The 15,205-nt window shown below is 51.0% G+C and overlaps 1 protein-coding gene across 6 annotated transcripts in view; it reads left to right on the top strand.

The window, feature by feature from the left end:
* F8 (coagulation factor VIII) overlaps positions 1-5,099 on the top strand; it is a 28,080-nt gene extending 22,981 nt beyond the window's left edge. For 4 of the 6 annotated variants that reach the window (XM_086756168.1, XM_086756165.1, XM_086756164.1 and 1 more), the window contains 7 exons: positions 836-907; positions 1,239-1,324; positions 1,804-1,959; positions 2,786-2,930; positions 3,813-3,961; positions 4,272-4,448; positions 4,705-5,099. In XM_086756168.1, the coding sequence (XP_086612294.1) occupies positions 836-907; positions 1,239-1,324; positions 1,804-1,959; positions 2,786-2,930; positions 3,813-3,961; positions 4,272-4,448; positions 4,705-4,860 (941 nt within the window). In that variant the 3' untranslated portion in view covers positions 4,861-5,099. The remainder of the gene's footprint in view (positions 1-835; positions 908-1,238; positions 1,325-1,803; positions 1,960-2,785; positions 2,931-3,812; positions 3,962-4,271; positions 4,449-4,704) is intronic. The other 2 variants (XM_086756169.1, XM_086756166.1) reach the window with 1 other exon arrangement.
* The last annotated feature ends 10,106 nt before the right edge of the window (positions 5,100-15,205 follow it).

The following is a 15,205-nucleotide window of genomic DNA, read 5'->3' as shown; positions in this document are numbered from 1 at the left end:
AAGTGACACTGTCTGACTACAGGTTGCTCTGATGGAAGCAGCCCCAAAAGCAACTGCAAAATCCACAAGAAACCTCTGACTCCATTCACCCCAGAATATAATATTTCTCCCTCACTATAAGTGAGCACCAGGGGAAGTGGGTTGTGAGAGTAGTATTTTATCACACAGTGACAGTCTCTTTCCTCTTCCTAAAGGAGTATTAAATGTCAGCCAGAAAATATTTCCATAAATTAAAAATCTATTTAAGATTTCAAATTTGCATTTTATCCAGTAGCATTTGCCATGCAGCGGAGGTGCCAAGATGTGACAAGTCACTAATAATAACAGTTATTATAAGAGACAAACAGCCCTGCACTCAGCAAACCAGAAAAGAGACACAGAAAGATACGGGTGTCAGGTAGACTTTCCTTTAGCGATGTGATATTTGTTTTTAAAATATGCTGCCTACCAACAAAAAGGCCCAGGAACAAGACATGGATATAAGGAAGAGACACTTGCCAGCATTATTGGGAGATCAGGACATGGGAATGAGAGGTTGAGGACTCAGGGACAGGAATTTGGCAAGAGACTGCTGTGGCTGATGCTGGGAAGGCTCTGCTGCTGACATTGGGATGGGGAACAAGAGCTTCCAGCATCCCTAAAAGTCAGGGATGGATGTGGAGGCATCTGAAACTCACCGCTTGGTGTAAGACAAACAAGCCTGCGGGCTCCTGGAGGCTTGAGATAACCTCCCTGAGCCTGGAGGCTGCTACCCAGCCCAAGCTTTTCCTTCAAATCAACTCTATCTAATCAACTCTTGCTAGTTTTCACCCTCCTTCTCCCTCTTTGGCTGCAGACTGCCGCAACACCCTCGGCCTGGCCTCAGGCCACATTGCAGACTCTCAGATTACAGCGTCGGGGCAGTATGGTGAGTAGGTGTTGTCACTGCAAGGAATGCAGGTGAGGTTGGGGTAACTTCAGCCAACACAACTCACATGCTTACCTGCCCAAGGCTCTGCTACACTGAGTCTCTGGCAGAGTCCTTCCTCCATTCAAGCCCACGTCAGTGTCCCACTCAGGACCTGGAGGTGCCTTCCTACACGTCTGGCCCATCGTATCAGTGCTCTGCCACCCTGTATGTGGCTACTAAACCCTAGAGTGATCCTTAGGCCCCATCCTGTGGATGGACTTCTCACTGCCTTGGGCTGGGCAGCACCAGGGACCAGCAGCACCCTCATATCTGTGCACTCTTCTTGCAGGGCAGTGGGCTCCTTACCTGGCCAGGCTGGATAACACCGGCTCCATCAATGCTTGGAGCACTGACCGCAGCAGTGCCTGGATCCAGGTAAGAGAGGCCCTGTGGCTGGAGGCACTACTGGAGACATTGCAAGGGCATACTCATGGCTGACACACTGTGCAGAAGGACCTGCACGGATGACCAGTGTCTCCCCAGCTACATCCTGCTATTTTCCCTGCTTCCTGTCTGGGAAAGGAGCTCTGAGATTCTGATGCCAGTTGGTCTGGCCATGGTTGCTGCTGGCTTGATCCCCAGATCCATCCTCAGTGCAGCAGTGGAATCACTTGATGGTCCAGCTGCAGCATCAGATTATGCAAAAGTCCCCCAAAAGACCAAGTGACAACAGCTCACCCTTGCCCTCTCCCAGCTGTTGACCAACTTGTGCCCTTCTGGATGACTATTTTAACTAGTTTCATAGCCTGTGCTCAGTTACATCATGAGGAAATACGTTCCATGGATTTACAGTGCATTGCCTGAACATGGCTTGGGTTTTCCATCAGAAGTGAATCCTTGACTTTTGTTCGCAGGTGGACCTTTTGCATGTCATGATCATACATGGCATAAAAACCCAAGGGGCCCGACAGAAGTTCTCCAGCCTTTACATCTCCCAGTTTGTTGTCTTCTACAGCCTTGATGGGCAAAGATGGAAGATATACAAGGGGAATGCCACCAGCACCCAGATGGTAAGGCGGATGGGTCTTGAGGAGGGTGTCTTCCCAGAATGGGGTCTCTTGGGGTGATGAGGGCTAGGGAGCTCTGTACACAAGGCAGAGATCTCCTGAGCCCCTGAGATATTTGATTAGGACAGGAAAAGTTAGCATTCATTGCCATGATGATTGAATCACAGATCACAGGTCTGCAAAGGATTTGTTTTCTGTGTTCATCTGTCTCAGTTTAAATTGACTGAACTATTTCTTTCCACGATCCCAGGTGGCTGTGAGATCTAGCGCTTAATGTTATGTTGCATGCTACAACTAGCTAGGTATAATATTTTGCTTGAATATCTTTTTTAGACCCCAAAGGCAAATTTGGCTTTCTAAAAACATTGTGCAGATGCAAATGATTTGAGGGATCTCTACTCATTAGAAAAAAAAACACAACCTAAATATGCATAAGCTGATCATTCCAGCAGGAGAATCAAATATCCAGAAAAGCCTCCATCATGTACACCAGCTGTGGGCAAAACTTTTCCCAGGTTCAAAAGTCCCAGGACTGACTTTTTTTTACTTCTTTTACTCCCATCTGGTGAAAATACAAAACCATGTTCATTTGCATGGATGTTAAGTTTCTCTTACTCCTGTTTCTCAGTGGTTCACCCTGATTTAGCCCATTCACACTTCTTTGGTCTGAATCCCATCTCAAATAATTTCCCTGAGCTGCCATTCTCTTTTAAGGATGGTGATAAGATACAGAAGTGCCAGACAGAAAAGTTCTTTTCCCCGCTAATCCTTGTCCTGTCTATCTCTCTTTCCACTAGTACAACAATCCTTTTTCTCCCTTTCCCTGCAGCTGTTCTTTGCAAATGTGGATGCAACTGGAGTGAAAGAAAATCGCTTCAACCCTCCAATCATAGCCCGGTACATCCGCATTAACCCCACTCACTACAGCATCCGGACCACATTGCGCATGGAGCTCATTGGATGTGATCTGAACAGTATGTCCCACCTCTGGATACCAAGCACCAAAGCCAAGGCCTGATCCAATGGGGTGCTGAGCACCAGCTCCACACGTTTCAGGACTCCCCAGGCAGTCGTGGAGGGGGAAGAAAGATGCTAGAGATGGCATTGAGATGTTGGGGGAACAAAGATGGAAAATCTCATTACAGTCTTAGAGATAGCAATACCAGAGGGAAAGCATGGGGCCAGCTCTCACCACTGCTTTTTCCTAAACCACCAGAAACCTCCAGCCGCAGCTAAACTGATAGCTGGGGGAGTGGCTGCCTCAGTCTAGGGGAGCAGGGAACAAGCAGAGACAGATGCTATTGTCTTTTCCTCTGGTTTTGCCACTCCAGGGTGAGACTGCCTGGTCCACAGTGTGACACGGGGCAGTGGTGCTCTGGGATCCTTTCTTTAGCTTCACACACCAGCAGTGTGGACTCCCCAGCAGCTATAAGCAGCAATGGCTGTGCTGTCACCCCATGCCACAAGCCTGCCAGCCAGCTCTGAGGCAGCTGTGCACATGTACACCTGATCACACCATGTGCAGGGTGTCTCCCTGACAGGTATTCTTGTCCTTCCCCTGGAGACAGGTTCTCCTTATGTTCTAGCAGATGCACCAATTCTTCACATTCCTCCTAGATAAAATCTCCAGGCAGAAAAGAAGGTGAGACTAGTGGCAGGTGTAGTTTGACACTCGCCGGCCAGACCCATGCTGCACACAAGGGCCCTGAGCAGTGCAGGGACCCTGACACTGCAGCAAAGCACAGGAAAATCTGTAACCAGGGAAAGTGGAGGACAGCTGGAGCAGTGAGCAGCCAGAAGGCATCTCCATGATGGGTCTGTTTCCCTCTCTGACAAGCAGTGCTCCTCTCTTCCAGGCTGCTCCATGCCCCTAGGAATGGAGAACAGAGGGATCCCTGACCAGCGCATCTCCGCATCCTCCTACAGCACCAATGTCTTCTCCAGCTGGTCACCCTCCCAGGCCCGCCTGAATCTGCAGGGGAGGACCAACGCATGGAGGCCAAAGGTAGCCCATGCAAGGAAATCCCCAGGCAGGCAGCTTGAGGTATGGGCAGGCAGGTGGGATCCCAGTAGGCAGGCTGGGTGCTTGCAACCTCTCCTAGCCAGGGCTGCATAGGAAGTGTGTAACAGCCTCATGCAAGGTGCCCGCATGCATGCAGGAAAGTTGCTGTGCTGATTCAGCACCCAGCGGTTCCAACCAGACAGTTGGGCAGGTGAAGCCCAGGACTATATGCAGGGCTAGCTTGGCTTCAGCTGCAATGAACATGTTGTTCTCGTTGCTGCTGAAGTGTTGAAGGCAGTCTGTCCTTCCACAGATCAACAGCCCCAGCGAGTGGTTGCAGGTGGACTTTGAAGTAACTAAGAAGGTGACTGCAATCATAACCCAAGGTGCCAAAGCTATCTTCACCCACATGTTTGTGAAGGAGTTTGCTGTCTCCAGCAGCCAGGACGGCATGCACTGGAGCCTGATCCTGCAGGATGGCAAGGAGAAGGTAGGCAGAGCTGCTCCATGGAAGGTAGGCAGAGCTGCTCCACGGCAGCCCATGGGCCACCCCTGGGGCAGCAAGCACAGCCCTTTGGCAGCAAACATGCTCACAACACTTTTTGCAAGAGCAGTGAGCCAGGCTGTGCTTTTTCCTCCCTAAAGCATACCCAAGCAGTGCTTGTGTGAGTTGATCGTGTCCTCAAGTCATGGGCTCACTATACCAGCAAATCAGAGCACACCCCTGATTTCTCTCTCCTCTCTAGATTTTCAAGGCAAACCAAGACCATACCAGCACAGTGTTGAATACCCTGGAGCCCCCCCTCTTTGCCCGCTATGTGAGGATACACCCCCGCCAGTGGCACAACCACATCGCCCTGCGGATAGAGTTCCACGGCTGCGACACTCAGCAGGCATACTGATGGCTGTGGGGCCAGGCATGGGCAGCGCCAGCCCAAGGACTCATATCCAACCACACACTGAACTCTCACCAGGGCTGGAGCCAGCCCTCCAGGACCCTGGCTGCCCCTGCTGTCGGGGAGGAGAAGTCCTGCACAGCTGTTGCGGTGGCTGGCTCATTATCAGCCTCTTTCTGTCCCTCATCTACCAGATGCCATATAGTCAGATGTAATGCTGAAGAATTAAACAGTAATTTTCCAGTGTAATGCTGAAGAATTAAACAGTAATTTTCCAGTATCTCTCTGCACTTTCTCCTCTGCTCCAGTCTTGGAGCCCCTGGGGGCTCAGTCAGCATTACCAGCAGCTAGTAATTAATTAGCCGCAGAGCTTCTCAGCTTTGTTTTACACAAGCTCCCACTGCCCAGGCACAGTCCTGGAGGAGCAGGAAGCAGCAAAGATAAGGGCTGGGGGAGGAGGCCCTGCTCCAGGTTCCAGCATCCATTTCACAATCATGAGGATTGGTGGCTTGAGGGAGGCAGCGCTTGCTTGACCTGACTCAGCACTAGGCTTTGACCCTCCACTTCCCTTCGTCTTCTTCCCACAACGCTCCTGCTGCGGGAAGTAGACAGTGGGTGGGTACCACCATCCTGCTGTCCGTAGCTGCCTCAAGCAAGCCCTCCTTGTTCACTCACCAGGAGCTCTGGTTGCAGGCTGACCACTGAATGAACTGCCATCTTGCCACCATCCCCAGCAAGGTGTGTCATGGGCCGGAGCCATCTTCCTGCCACCAGTGGCTCTCCCCCTCCCTGGCACCTGCCCCTCACAGTGGCAGATGTTTCCCCTCCCAGGAACAGCAATGAATAGGGTGACACTGGCTTCTGCCTCATGCCTTTCATGGGGTGGGGACCTTCCTGAACAACAGCCACCTCACAAAGGCCTGACAGGCTGTGGAGCAGGCACAGGGTCCTGCCTGCTGGGCAGCACGCTTCTCCTCCATGGCAGTGGCAGCATTATCATCACTGCTGGGTCGTCAGAGCCTGCCCCAACCCATCCCCAGCACTGTAAGACCTCCCTCTGTGGCAGGGGAGCCAAGCAGCCTCACAAACACCTCTGGCAGCTGGCGTGGGGTGGGAAGCAGGATTATGAGGGGGGTTTGGAGAATGGCAGGGATCAGCCAGGTGCTGGCTGCCATCACAGTGAGATGGGATGGGTAGAGGCACCAGCCCAGCAACAGTCGGTGATGGGCTTGTGAATTCCCTCAGCGTCCCATCAGAGTGAGGTAGTCTCTGCTCACATATATGAGAGATGCAGCCTGGGGCAGCTCTGAGGAGAGCACCAGGGAAGGACTGTGGTGAGGACCCCAGGGCCCTGCCATGAGGCAGAGTGGTTGTGTAAGGGACTACTGCTCTGAGCCACCCAGCTCCTGCCCACCCTCAGGTACACTAGGCTGGCTGTGGTGCACACAGATGCTCCCCTCCACAGCCTGTGTCCAGAGGAAGCAGAGACACACTGCAGATCAGCCTGCAATGGTGTGACCTGTCCGGGAACCCACACCTGAAGAGGAGATTTAGAAGAATAAAACACTAATCAGAATAATAAAATTATCAAATATATATCCTAGCAGGAACCCTGCCTAACAATTTAATTCTCATATGAAAATATAAACTACTAACCTTGAGAGAAAGAACAGCAGAGTCATAAACTTAACATAACGAGCTACTTTCAGGATGCTCTAGCAAGAGCTAAGATAAGTTAGACAGGAACATCCTGAGGGGGTACAGACACACTGGCTGAAACCACGATAAGGGGGCTTGAGGAGTTTAGGAGCAACTGATAGGATGTGCAGACACAGTGGCTGAAACCAAGATAAAGGGACTTAAGAAGCTTAGAACCAACTGATAGGGTGGAATAACCAAGGAAATTGGGAACCAGCAAAGATAAGTCATCAAGAAACCACCCTGGCACCAAGAACAAAGGTGTGAATCCACACAGCTGGACATAGTGATAAGGAGGAGAGAACGACCACCAGAGAGACTGTGACTCCTGAGCACAGACACGAGATGGACACAGAGACAGGAAATTAGCTGTCGTGGGAGGAAACTTATGATAATGATTTCTCGGAAACCTAATTAATATTTAACCAAGTCTGTGGGAATTCTATGAATAAGCATGTCTATGACGCATATGACTCGGTCCAGCCCGGCTGCAAGAAGTGGAGAGGAGATGAGAAGTGAATAAGATGTAAAAAAGATCCTGAGAGACATCTACCAGCCTGTTGTGAGGAACGGCTGCAGACGCCAAGGTCAGTGAAGAAGGAGGGGGAGGAGTAATGCAGCTCCTGGCCAAGATTCCCCTGCAGCCTGTGGTGACGACCATGGTGGAGCAGGTTGTCCCCCTGCAGCCCATGGAGGTCCACGGAGGGGCAGAGATCCACTTGGAGCCCGTGAAGGACCCCGTACCGGGGGAGGTGGATGCCTGAAGGCAGCTGTGGCCCATGGAGGGCCCGCTGGGACAGCTGTTCTGGAGGGGACTGCACCCGTGGAAGAGATGACCCATGCCGGAGCAGTTCCACGAAGGACTGTGGCCCGTGGGAGGGACCCCACGCTGGAGCAGGGGAGGAATGTGAGGAGTTCTTCCCCCAACCATGAAGCAGCGGCGTAAAACAACGTATGATGAACTGACCGCAATCCCCATTCCCTCTTCCTCCTCCTGTGCCGCTCGGTGCGGGGGGGGAAGGTAGTAGAGATAATGTTAAGCTTGGGAAGAGGGAAGGGTGGGGGGAGGTTATCTTGTTCTCTGTCTCATTATCCTGCTGTTTGTAGTAATAAATGAATAGTTTTCCCCAAGTCGAGTCTGTTTTGCCCGTGACGGTAACTTTAAGGATTTCTCCCTGTCCTTATCTCAAACCTTGAGCCGTTTTTCCTTATATTTTCTCTCCCTATTCTCTCGGAAGGTGGGGGGAGTGGGAGAGAGACTGCGTAGTCTGGTCCTGATCAGGCCTGAACTACGACAACAGGGGAGGTGGAGGTCCGCATGGGGGATGTGCAGCTCCCCAGGCCCCTGTTAACGACTTGCCAAATATGGCCAGGGGTCACACAGTGGTCCTCTGAGGAGGGGGCTTCTGGTCACCCCTCACATCTTCGCACCTGTGCAGAGGACTCAGAACTTTCTGGAACCAGACGCTTCAAGGGGCAGAACTGGAGGCGCGGATTAGACTATAAAAGACACTGCCTGAGGGAGCCGCGGGGCGAGCCCCCCGCCAGAAGACCATCACGGCCGCCTGCCACCGCCGCCCCGCCACCAGAAGCCACGCACCCACTACCCCACTGGAGGATCCATGCGCCCGGCCGTCATCATTGTCACTGGATGCAAGGGTGGTGATATCTCTGTGAGATATGTTCACCTGATTCGTGTTAATGTGAAGCAATACTAGGGTTGCATGGTGAAATGTGACCCTCTCTGTATATGGAATCTTTGATTATCCCGTTTGTTCTTATGTAGCCACAGGCTCAGGGGAAACAGGAAGATATGTACCTAGTTCTATAAGTTTTGTTTAAAGTTATAAACGTCTTTGGGAGGTTTATTTAAGTTATTAAAAATGTGTTTGGCAGGATTCACTCCTGCCTTAGTAGTTTGACATAATTAAGGATTTTACCTGCTTAACAGCGCTGTTTGCATAAGAAAGACACTTGACAATGGAGCGAACAAACGACGAGAAAAGCGGGCTGGGGGCTGATGAGCACGGGCACGTAAACAACCCCAAAGATGGGACCCGCCGCTTCTGTACTTTTAGCCAATTAACACCTGTATAGTGGCTAGTGATACGCTCTTGGCCAATCAGTACCTGCCGCGAACAGTGTGAGTAACCAATGGAGTGTAGATTGTGAGCTCCCCAAAAAAAGGAGACAGGCACGATGGGGGGACCGGGAGAGGTTATCAATACTGTAACTGTGAACAAAGGGGTGCGCGTCTTGGTGGAGCGGAGACTCCCGGTGCACCCAGCGCTGTTTGCTTGTTTCTATTCAATAAATTGGAAACTATAATTGGAATCCTGTTTTGGGACTCAACTCATAACATCTCTTTCCCTCTTTTCCTGTTTCTCTTTTCTGTTTTCCTTTTCCTTCTTAAAAATATCCCGATAAGAGCCCTGGCTATCAACCCCCTTTGTGCTTTCTAAGTTTCCAAAGTTAAGTCGTTCCTCCAAATGTTAAATAAAATCTTAAATTGATCGTTTGGTGGTGTTTCACCTTAATTTAGTCCTAGGGAATCACAAACCTGCTACGGCTCTGGGCCGTAACAGGCTGGTACCCAGCTCTGCTTGGTGAAGCAGGGACATGGTCCCTGCCTGTACCAGTGGATGCTCAGGCTCATCCTGCCTCCAGAAACAGGTTGCTGTGTTGTGTGGCACATTTGTCCAGTGACACAGGGTTAGATCAGAGAAAAAGCTGGGTGCACCAGAGCCCTCTCTCGATCATTTTCAAAGAGGAAGCAGGGCTGGAATCTCTGCAGGTGACCAAGCAGCCTTCACCAACCAGCCCTGGGCAGCTCCAGTGACGTGCGGAAAGCAGACTCCACAATCTGTAAGACTGTAAAGTAGGTATGTTTATTCGGCGCCGGGCAGCACGGGGGGGTAGTCCCGCCAAAACCGTGCGCGCCTCGCGCGGCAATTCACTTTGAATTTTATACAACCAAGTGTTACATATGCATGAAGTTAAAAAAACACGCCTAGACATATGCATGAGCTATCCCGCTCCGTATTAAAATTAGTTCCAAGAGGTCATTTGGGTATTACAATTAGTTCCAAGAGGTCATTTGGCCAGTTTTAGCTGGCTCCTGAAGGAGGCCCCTTGGTTCTTACCAGGACTGTCCTTGTGCGGGAGGTGCAGGACTTCTCACTTCAGATAAAGAGTTCAAAGCACAAAGCAAGGCCCCTCGGTTGGGGAATGCAAGACTTCCCCCCCCTCGGGTAGTTTTTACAATAGCTAGTTAGCAAAGCATAAAGCGCTATTTGTATTAGCATGCACAGCAATAATCAATAAATGCCATATCTATTAAAGTTTCCTCAGCCCCTCTTCTCACCAGGATATTCTCCAGCCACCCAGGAAGCAGTGAAGGGGCTGTGCTGAGTGAGAGCACTGGGAAGGGGCTGTGGAGACAGGCATGCAGATGTGTCAGAGCCTGCCAAGCTCTGGCATCCATTACTGGAGCATCTCTTGACATTTATCTTGTTGGGAATGGAGACCAGACCCTGTTTCCTGCCAGCATGACACAGATCTGAGATGCATCATAGCCACAGTCATTTCTGTGCAGGGGAAGGGCTGGACCCACACAAAGCCTTTGTGTCTCTGACAGGGGATGCCTTGCCTGGTCACCACCCTAGAGAGAGAGCCCTCCTGTGGCAGGAGCTGCCTAGTCGAATCCTCCCGGACAACAGGGATCTTACTCTCTTTCATGGAGCAGCTGCTAGGATTGCCTGGGCTGGATGATCCAGTGATCATGCAGTTATCTTGTGTCTCCAGGAAGACAAAACACATCCCTGCCATCCCTTTCTAGTATATAGCGCAAGCAGAGATTATTTTGCAATCCAAAGTGTACTAGGTGTTTCAATGCTGACCCCCAGGTAGACAAGTCATGGGCCAGGGCTGCTTCTGAATCCAGCTTCTCCAGTGCTGGATAGAGAGCCTCCAATATGCAGCCACCACCTAAGCCAGACATGGCGAATGTATGAAGGTATTGCAGCTGGGCAGATGGGCATGATTTTCAGAAAAAAAAAAATGGCAGCACATAACAGAAACAGGCAGTAGCATGTTGAAGAGAGCACCTGAGCAGGGACTGTGGCTGACAGGGAGCAAAGCAAACTCGGGAAAGCACATCTTAATTCCCAGCTCAGCCACGGAGCTAGGACCACATTGCTCACGGCCACCTCTGCCTCGGTTTCCTCATATGTAACCAGGAAGGAATGAACAGACTCAGACTTTGCTTTTCTGTCTGTCAGGTATCTCTTGTCACATTTGTCCCTCCTACTGCATATTCCATGATTAACTGCAGGGCTTCTCTCTGCTCTCTGTATCTCTTGCCTCCTACCCTACATTGTTACCAGCCTGTTTCTAACCTGTCGGTGCAAGAGAAGCCTGGAGCCAAGGCATCCTGCCTCTAGGATGTGCTCAGGGCAGCATTTTTCAAAGTAAAGCCGCACAATCCCACTGGATGTTCATACTCCCCCTGCAACCTGCTCTCTCCAGGAAAGGTGAGGCTTGCTCTTGATGAGTACTCCTCCTCCCAGGCTATCTCAGCTGCTGGGTAAGGATACTGCAAAGTGCTCTGCAGATCCTTCTTGGTCAACCAGACAGGGGGAGGGGAGATGATGGTCCAAGCAGCATCCTCCAGCCTACAGGGCACATCTGTTGGTGCTGAATGCAGTTAGGCACCCCAGGACTTTTCTAGGCCCCCAACCTAGTCCGTTATTTTCTCATCCTAATCTGATTTTGCAGGCTTTCCAGGGAACCCTACAGACAAAGGCTGGGCCACAGGTCCCACCATGCCCAGCTGCAGAACATGGCCCTCATAGCTGTCTTCTGCTCCTGGTGCCGACTGCCCTAATTATCTACCATCACTGCAAGCCTCCTGTGCGATTTGGTACATTATTTATACAGAATCTGCTTAGCACAACTTGCTTAGCATTGGTAGCTAAATTTGCAGAAGCCTCCGGTTGCAAGCTGTGAACTTCCACCCAGATATTCAGAACTTTTACCTAGTTAAGTAAAAGAAGGCCCCAGAGCTGGTTTAAGCTGGAAGATAAGGAAGCAAGGAAGGCCACTACCATTGTCAGCTGACACAGCACCCTTAGAGGTAAGTGAAGAAGTGGCCCACCTAGAGACAAGGAAGTGACCCAGTGAAGAATGGGAAGACTCCAGACCCTGATATTACTACTGGTCAGAACTGTTGCGTGATGGGTAGGGAATATAGATTGTAAGAGTATAATTGCCTAGGGATTTCTTTGAGATCCCCCTTTGAAGGTACCCAGCTCTAGCTACTCTGCATGTTGGATAAATAAACCACTTATTTACTCAGCAGATTGGCAACTCTTCTTCAAGCAGGAACCTAGGGCTGAGTCCTGTTGATGGTGGCGTAATTCCTGGCAGGTGGCGTAATTCCCTCAACAAAGGCCAAGACCACCTCCCAGCTGGCCAGTGTGAGGCTGAGGATAGGACAGGAAGTGGATCTGGAGCTACATGTGGATGATGCAGAAGACTCCAGCCAGGAGTGCACATAAGTGCACAACAGCTGCTACAGGAGAGGGACTGATAGAGCCTGTCCTGAGCAGCACTGACAGCCCACTCCAGCCACCATCTGGGTAGCAGATCCGTGGGTTTCTACCTCTTAATACCCATTCACTTGATGTATCTGCTGTGGAGGAGAAAGAGGTGGGCAGCTAGCTCTATGGGGCAGTCCTGGTCTGGAGACCACTGCAGGAACTTCATCCCCGGGTGCTGGAGTTTTCCAGGAAGTTTCTTGGGAAGAATGAAGTTTTTCAATGCTGGAGGGGAGGGCACACTGTACCTTGTGATCTGGGGACTCCCTGTCCACCCTGTTCACTACAGCCAACAAGGTACCCAGGAGCCTCAACAGGGAAATGCTCCTTATGCTGCCCTAAATGACCCTCATCCTCTGTGTACATGGATGCACAATCAGGCTCACTCCACAACTTACTGTGCACACAAGTAAAATCAGAGGGCACTGGCTTTGTCCTGGGGCTGAAGTTATTTATGATGGCCCCAGAGCAAGGGAAGCAGCATTTGAGTGTGCAGAGTGAGAGACACTGGATGCTGCACATCAGCACAGGGAAGAAGGCCTGTTTCTGCCTCAAAATACACTCAGATCCAAGAAAAAAATCGGAGTTTTTAGTGTCTCTCTGCTCTCCCCAGTAGAGACTTTTGCTGCAAGACTCAGCTTCTCGGATCAGAGAGCTTTGTTTAGGCAGCATAAGGCACGTCAGTCAGGATTGAACATCCATGGGTCTGCCACCAGCAAATCCCCCAAGGTGAGCAGACCTGACCACTGCATGTCCCACAAAGACCTCCTGGGAGTGCAGGCCCTGGCTCATATCACTGTCCCATCACTTCCTTGCAGCCACTAGGACATATGTCTCCTCCAGGCGCCCAGTGGTCCTGGCTGACAGACTGAGTGACGTGTGGTCTCACCTCTATGAGAACTTTCCACAGGCACTCCTGTACATCCTCCCCATCACCCCACTGCTCCTGCTGTTCCTCTGCTGCCTTATGTATATGTGTGTGTTGCCCACCATCTGGTGGTCCCTTTCTCTGGGGCAGGTTTGCCCTCCTGGGTCATGCTGTCTGGGTCATAGCTCCGAAAACCTCATTGCCATGAGCAAGACATGGCAGCAAGGAGATGCACCTCTGGCTACCTGTGTAAGATGCAGCAGGAGAAGATTTACAAGGGAGGATGCTGACTGAAAGCTAGTCCCCAGTCTACGAGGCCATAGTTAAAAAAAAACCAGACAGGGCCCCAGAGCACAAAGCTTATATCAGAACTTTCCCTGGGTTTCCAGATCAGGGCATCTGCTTAAGAAGTAAGCTTTCTGGCTCTGTTTGCATACAGTGATGCATTCCCAGAGACACAGTCTGCATTCACACATGGGATGTGTTAGGGGCAGACACCCAGCACCTCTCCCACCTCTGAGCACCCACCTTGTGAGGGGCAGGGCTGGGCTGCCTTGCTGCAGCAGAGCTCTCCTCACTCCCTGCCCAGGCCATGCTGCTGAGGCTCTTTCCTCTTGGCCATGTTAGAGCAGCTGCTGGTGCCTGTCACATCAGCGCCTGCAGCTCCCACATCTTCTCTTCCTCATGTCTCACAGCACTGTGGGCTTTCTGATAGCCCAATCAGGAGCAGTTTTATTCCCACAAGGCAGGAGAAACTTGCTGTTAGAACAAGATGGATTTTCTTTTTCTCCTCTGCTTTTTCCCCTGTTTTCCTGTTTCCTTTATGTAGGGATTTGCATCCTCCTTTCCCTTGTATTTCTTAGGGTAACTTTAGACCAAGGTAACCTGGGGAACTCTTCTAGCAGCAGTGTGGGAGTCTGGTGCAAGGAAACCTCAAAACCTCCAGGATCCCAGGGCCAGTGTGAAAAGTCCTTTCAGTGATTATCTTAAAGAACATTCCACTAGCATTAATTTCCCATCCCCAAATAAAGCTCAGACTTCACCTGAGGCTCTGACATCAGTAACGCTCACAGGGAGACCGCAAAAAGTTTGACCACAGCCCTTCCCACCATGCATAGCTCACAAATGCAGGGATCTGCCATCCCACCCATAGCCATGCGAGTCGCAGGTGCATGAGGAGGTGGAAGACTCAGAACAGTGCAAGGGCCATCACAGTGCAGAGAAATCACAGAATCATAGTCATTATTAAGGTTGGAAAAGACCTCCAAGATCATCAAGTCCAACCGTCAACCCAACATCATAATGCCTACTAAACCATGTCTCAAAGTGCCACGTTTACATGTTTTTTTGAAACCTCCAGAGATGGTGACACTACCACTTCCTTGGGCAGCCTGTTCCAATGCTTGACCATTCTTTCAGTATTTTTCCTAATATCCAGTCTAAACCTCCCCTGGTGCAACTTGAGGCCATTTCTTCTCATCCTATCACTAGTTACTTGGGAGAAGAGACCAACACTCACCTCCCTACAACCTCCTTTCAGGTAGCTGTAGAGAACAATAAGGTCTCCCCTCAGCCTCTTCTCCAGATTAAACAATCCCAGTTCCCTCAGCCGCTCCTCATAATACTTGTTCTCCAGGCCCTTCACCAGTTTTGTTGCCCTTCTCTGGATGTACTCCCGCAACTTAATGTACTGAGGGGCCCAAAACTGCACACAGTACTCCAGGTGCAGCCTCATGAGTGCCAAATACAGGGCCGCGATCACTTCCCTACTGCTGGCCACACTGTTCCTGTTACAAGCCACGATGCTGTATCCTGGTTCTAAATCACCTCGGAGGCATCTGCTAAATCCCTGGGTCTCCTCACCTTGAAGGCACGCCAGAGCCCAGCACAAGCCTGTCTCCACACCAGCAAGGCCCGGGGATGACTGTTGGCCTGTGAGAGCCAGGTGTGCACCAAATCTGCTTCGGAGAGCTGCTCCCTGTGTCATTGCTGGGCCTCTGCCCTAGCTGTGAGGGGAGAAAGCTTTTCTAAGGTCCAGCCTCCCACCCTGGTTTTGTCAACCAGGTGAGCTGGTGTGAGGGATGCAGCCAGCCCCCGCTCCAGCAGGGTCTAGCCTTGTCAGCACCCGCCCTAGCGCTCTCAGGGCCGTTCCCAGCAGAGACACGATGGGAACACTGTTTCACGGAAG

The sequence above is a fragment of the Chlamydotis macqueenii genome, chromosome 11 (assembly GCF_036417535.1).
Source record: "Chlamydotis macqueenii isolate bChlMac1 chromosome 11, bChlMac1.mat, whole genome shotgun sequence".
Lineage (NCBI taxonomy): Eukaryota > Metazoa > Chordata > Aves > Otidiformes > Otididae > Chlamydotis > Chlamydotis macqueenii.
The sequence above is the reverse complement of the archived record's forward strand: the minus strand, read 5'-3'. Positions and strand labels throughout refer to the sequence as shown.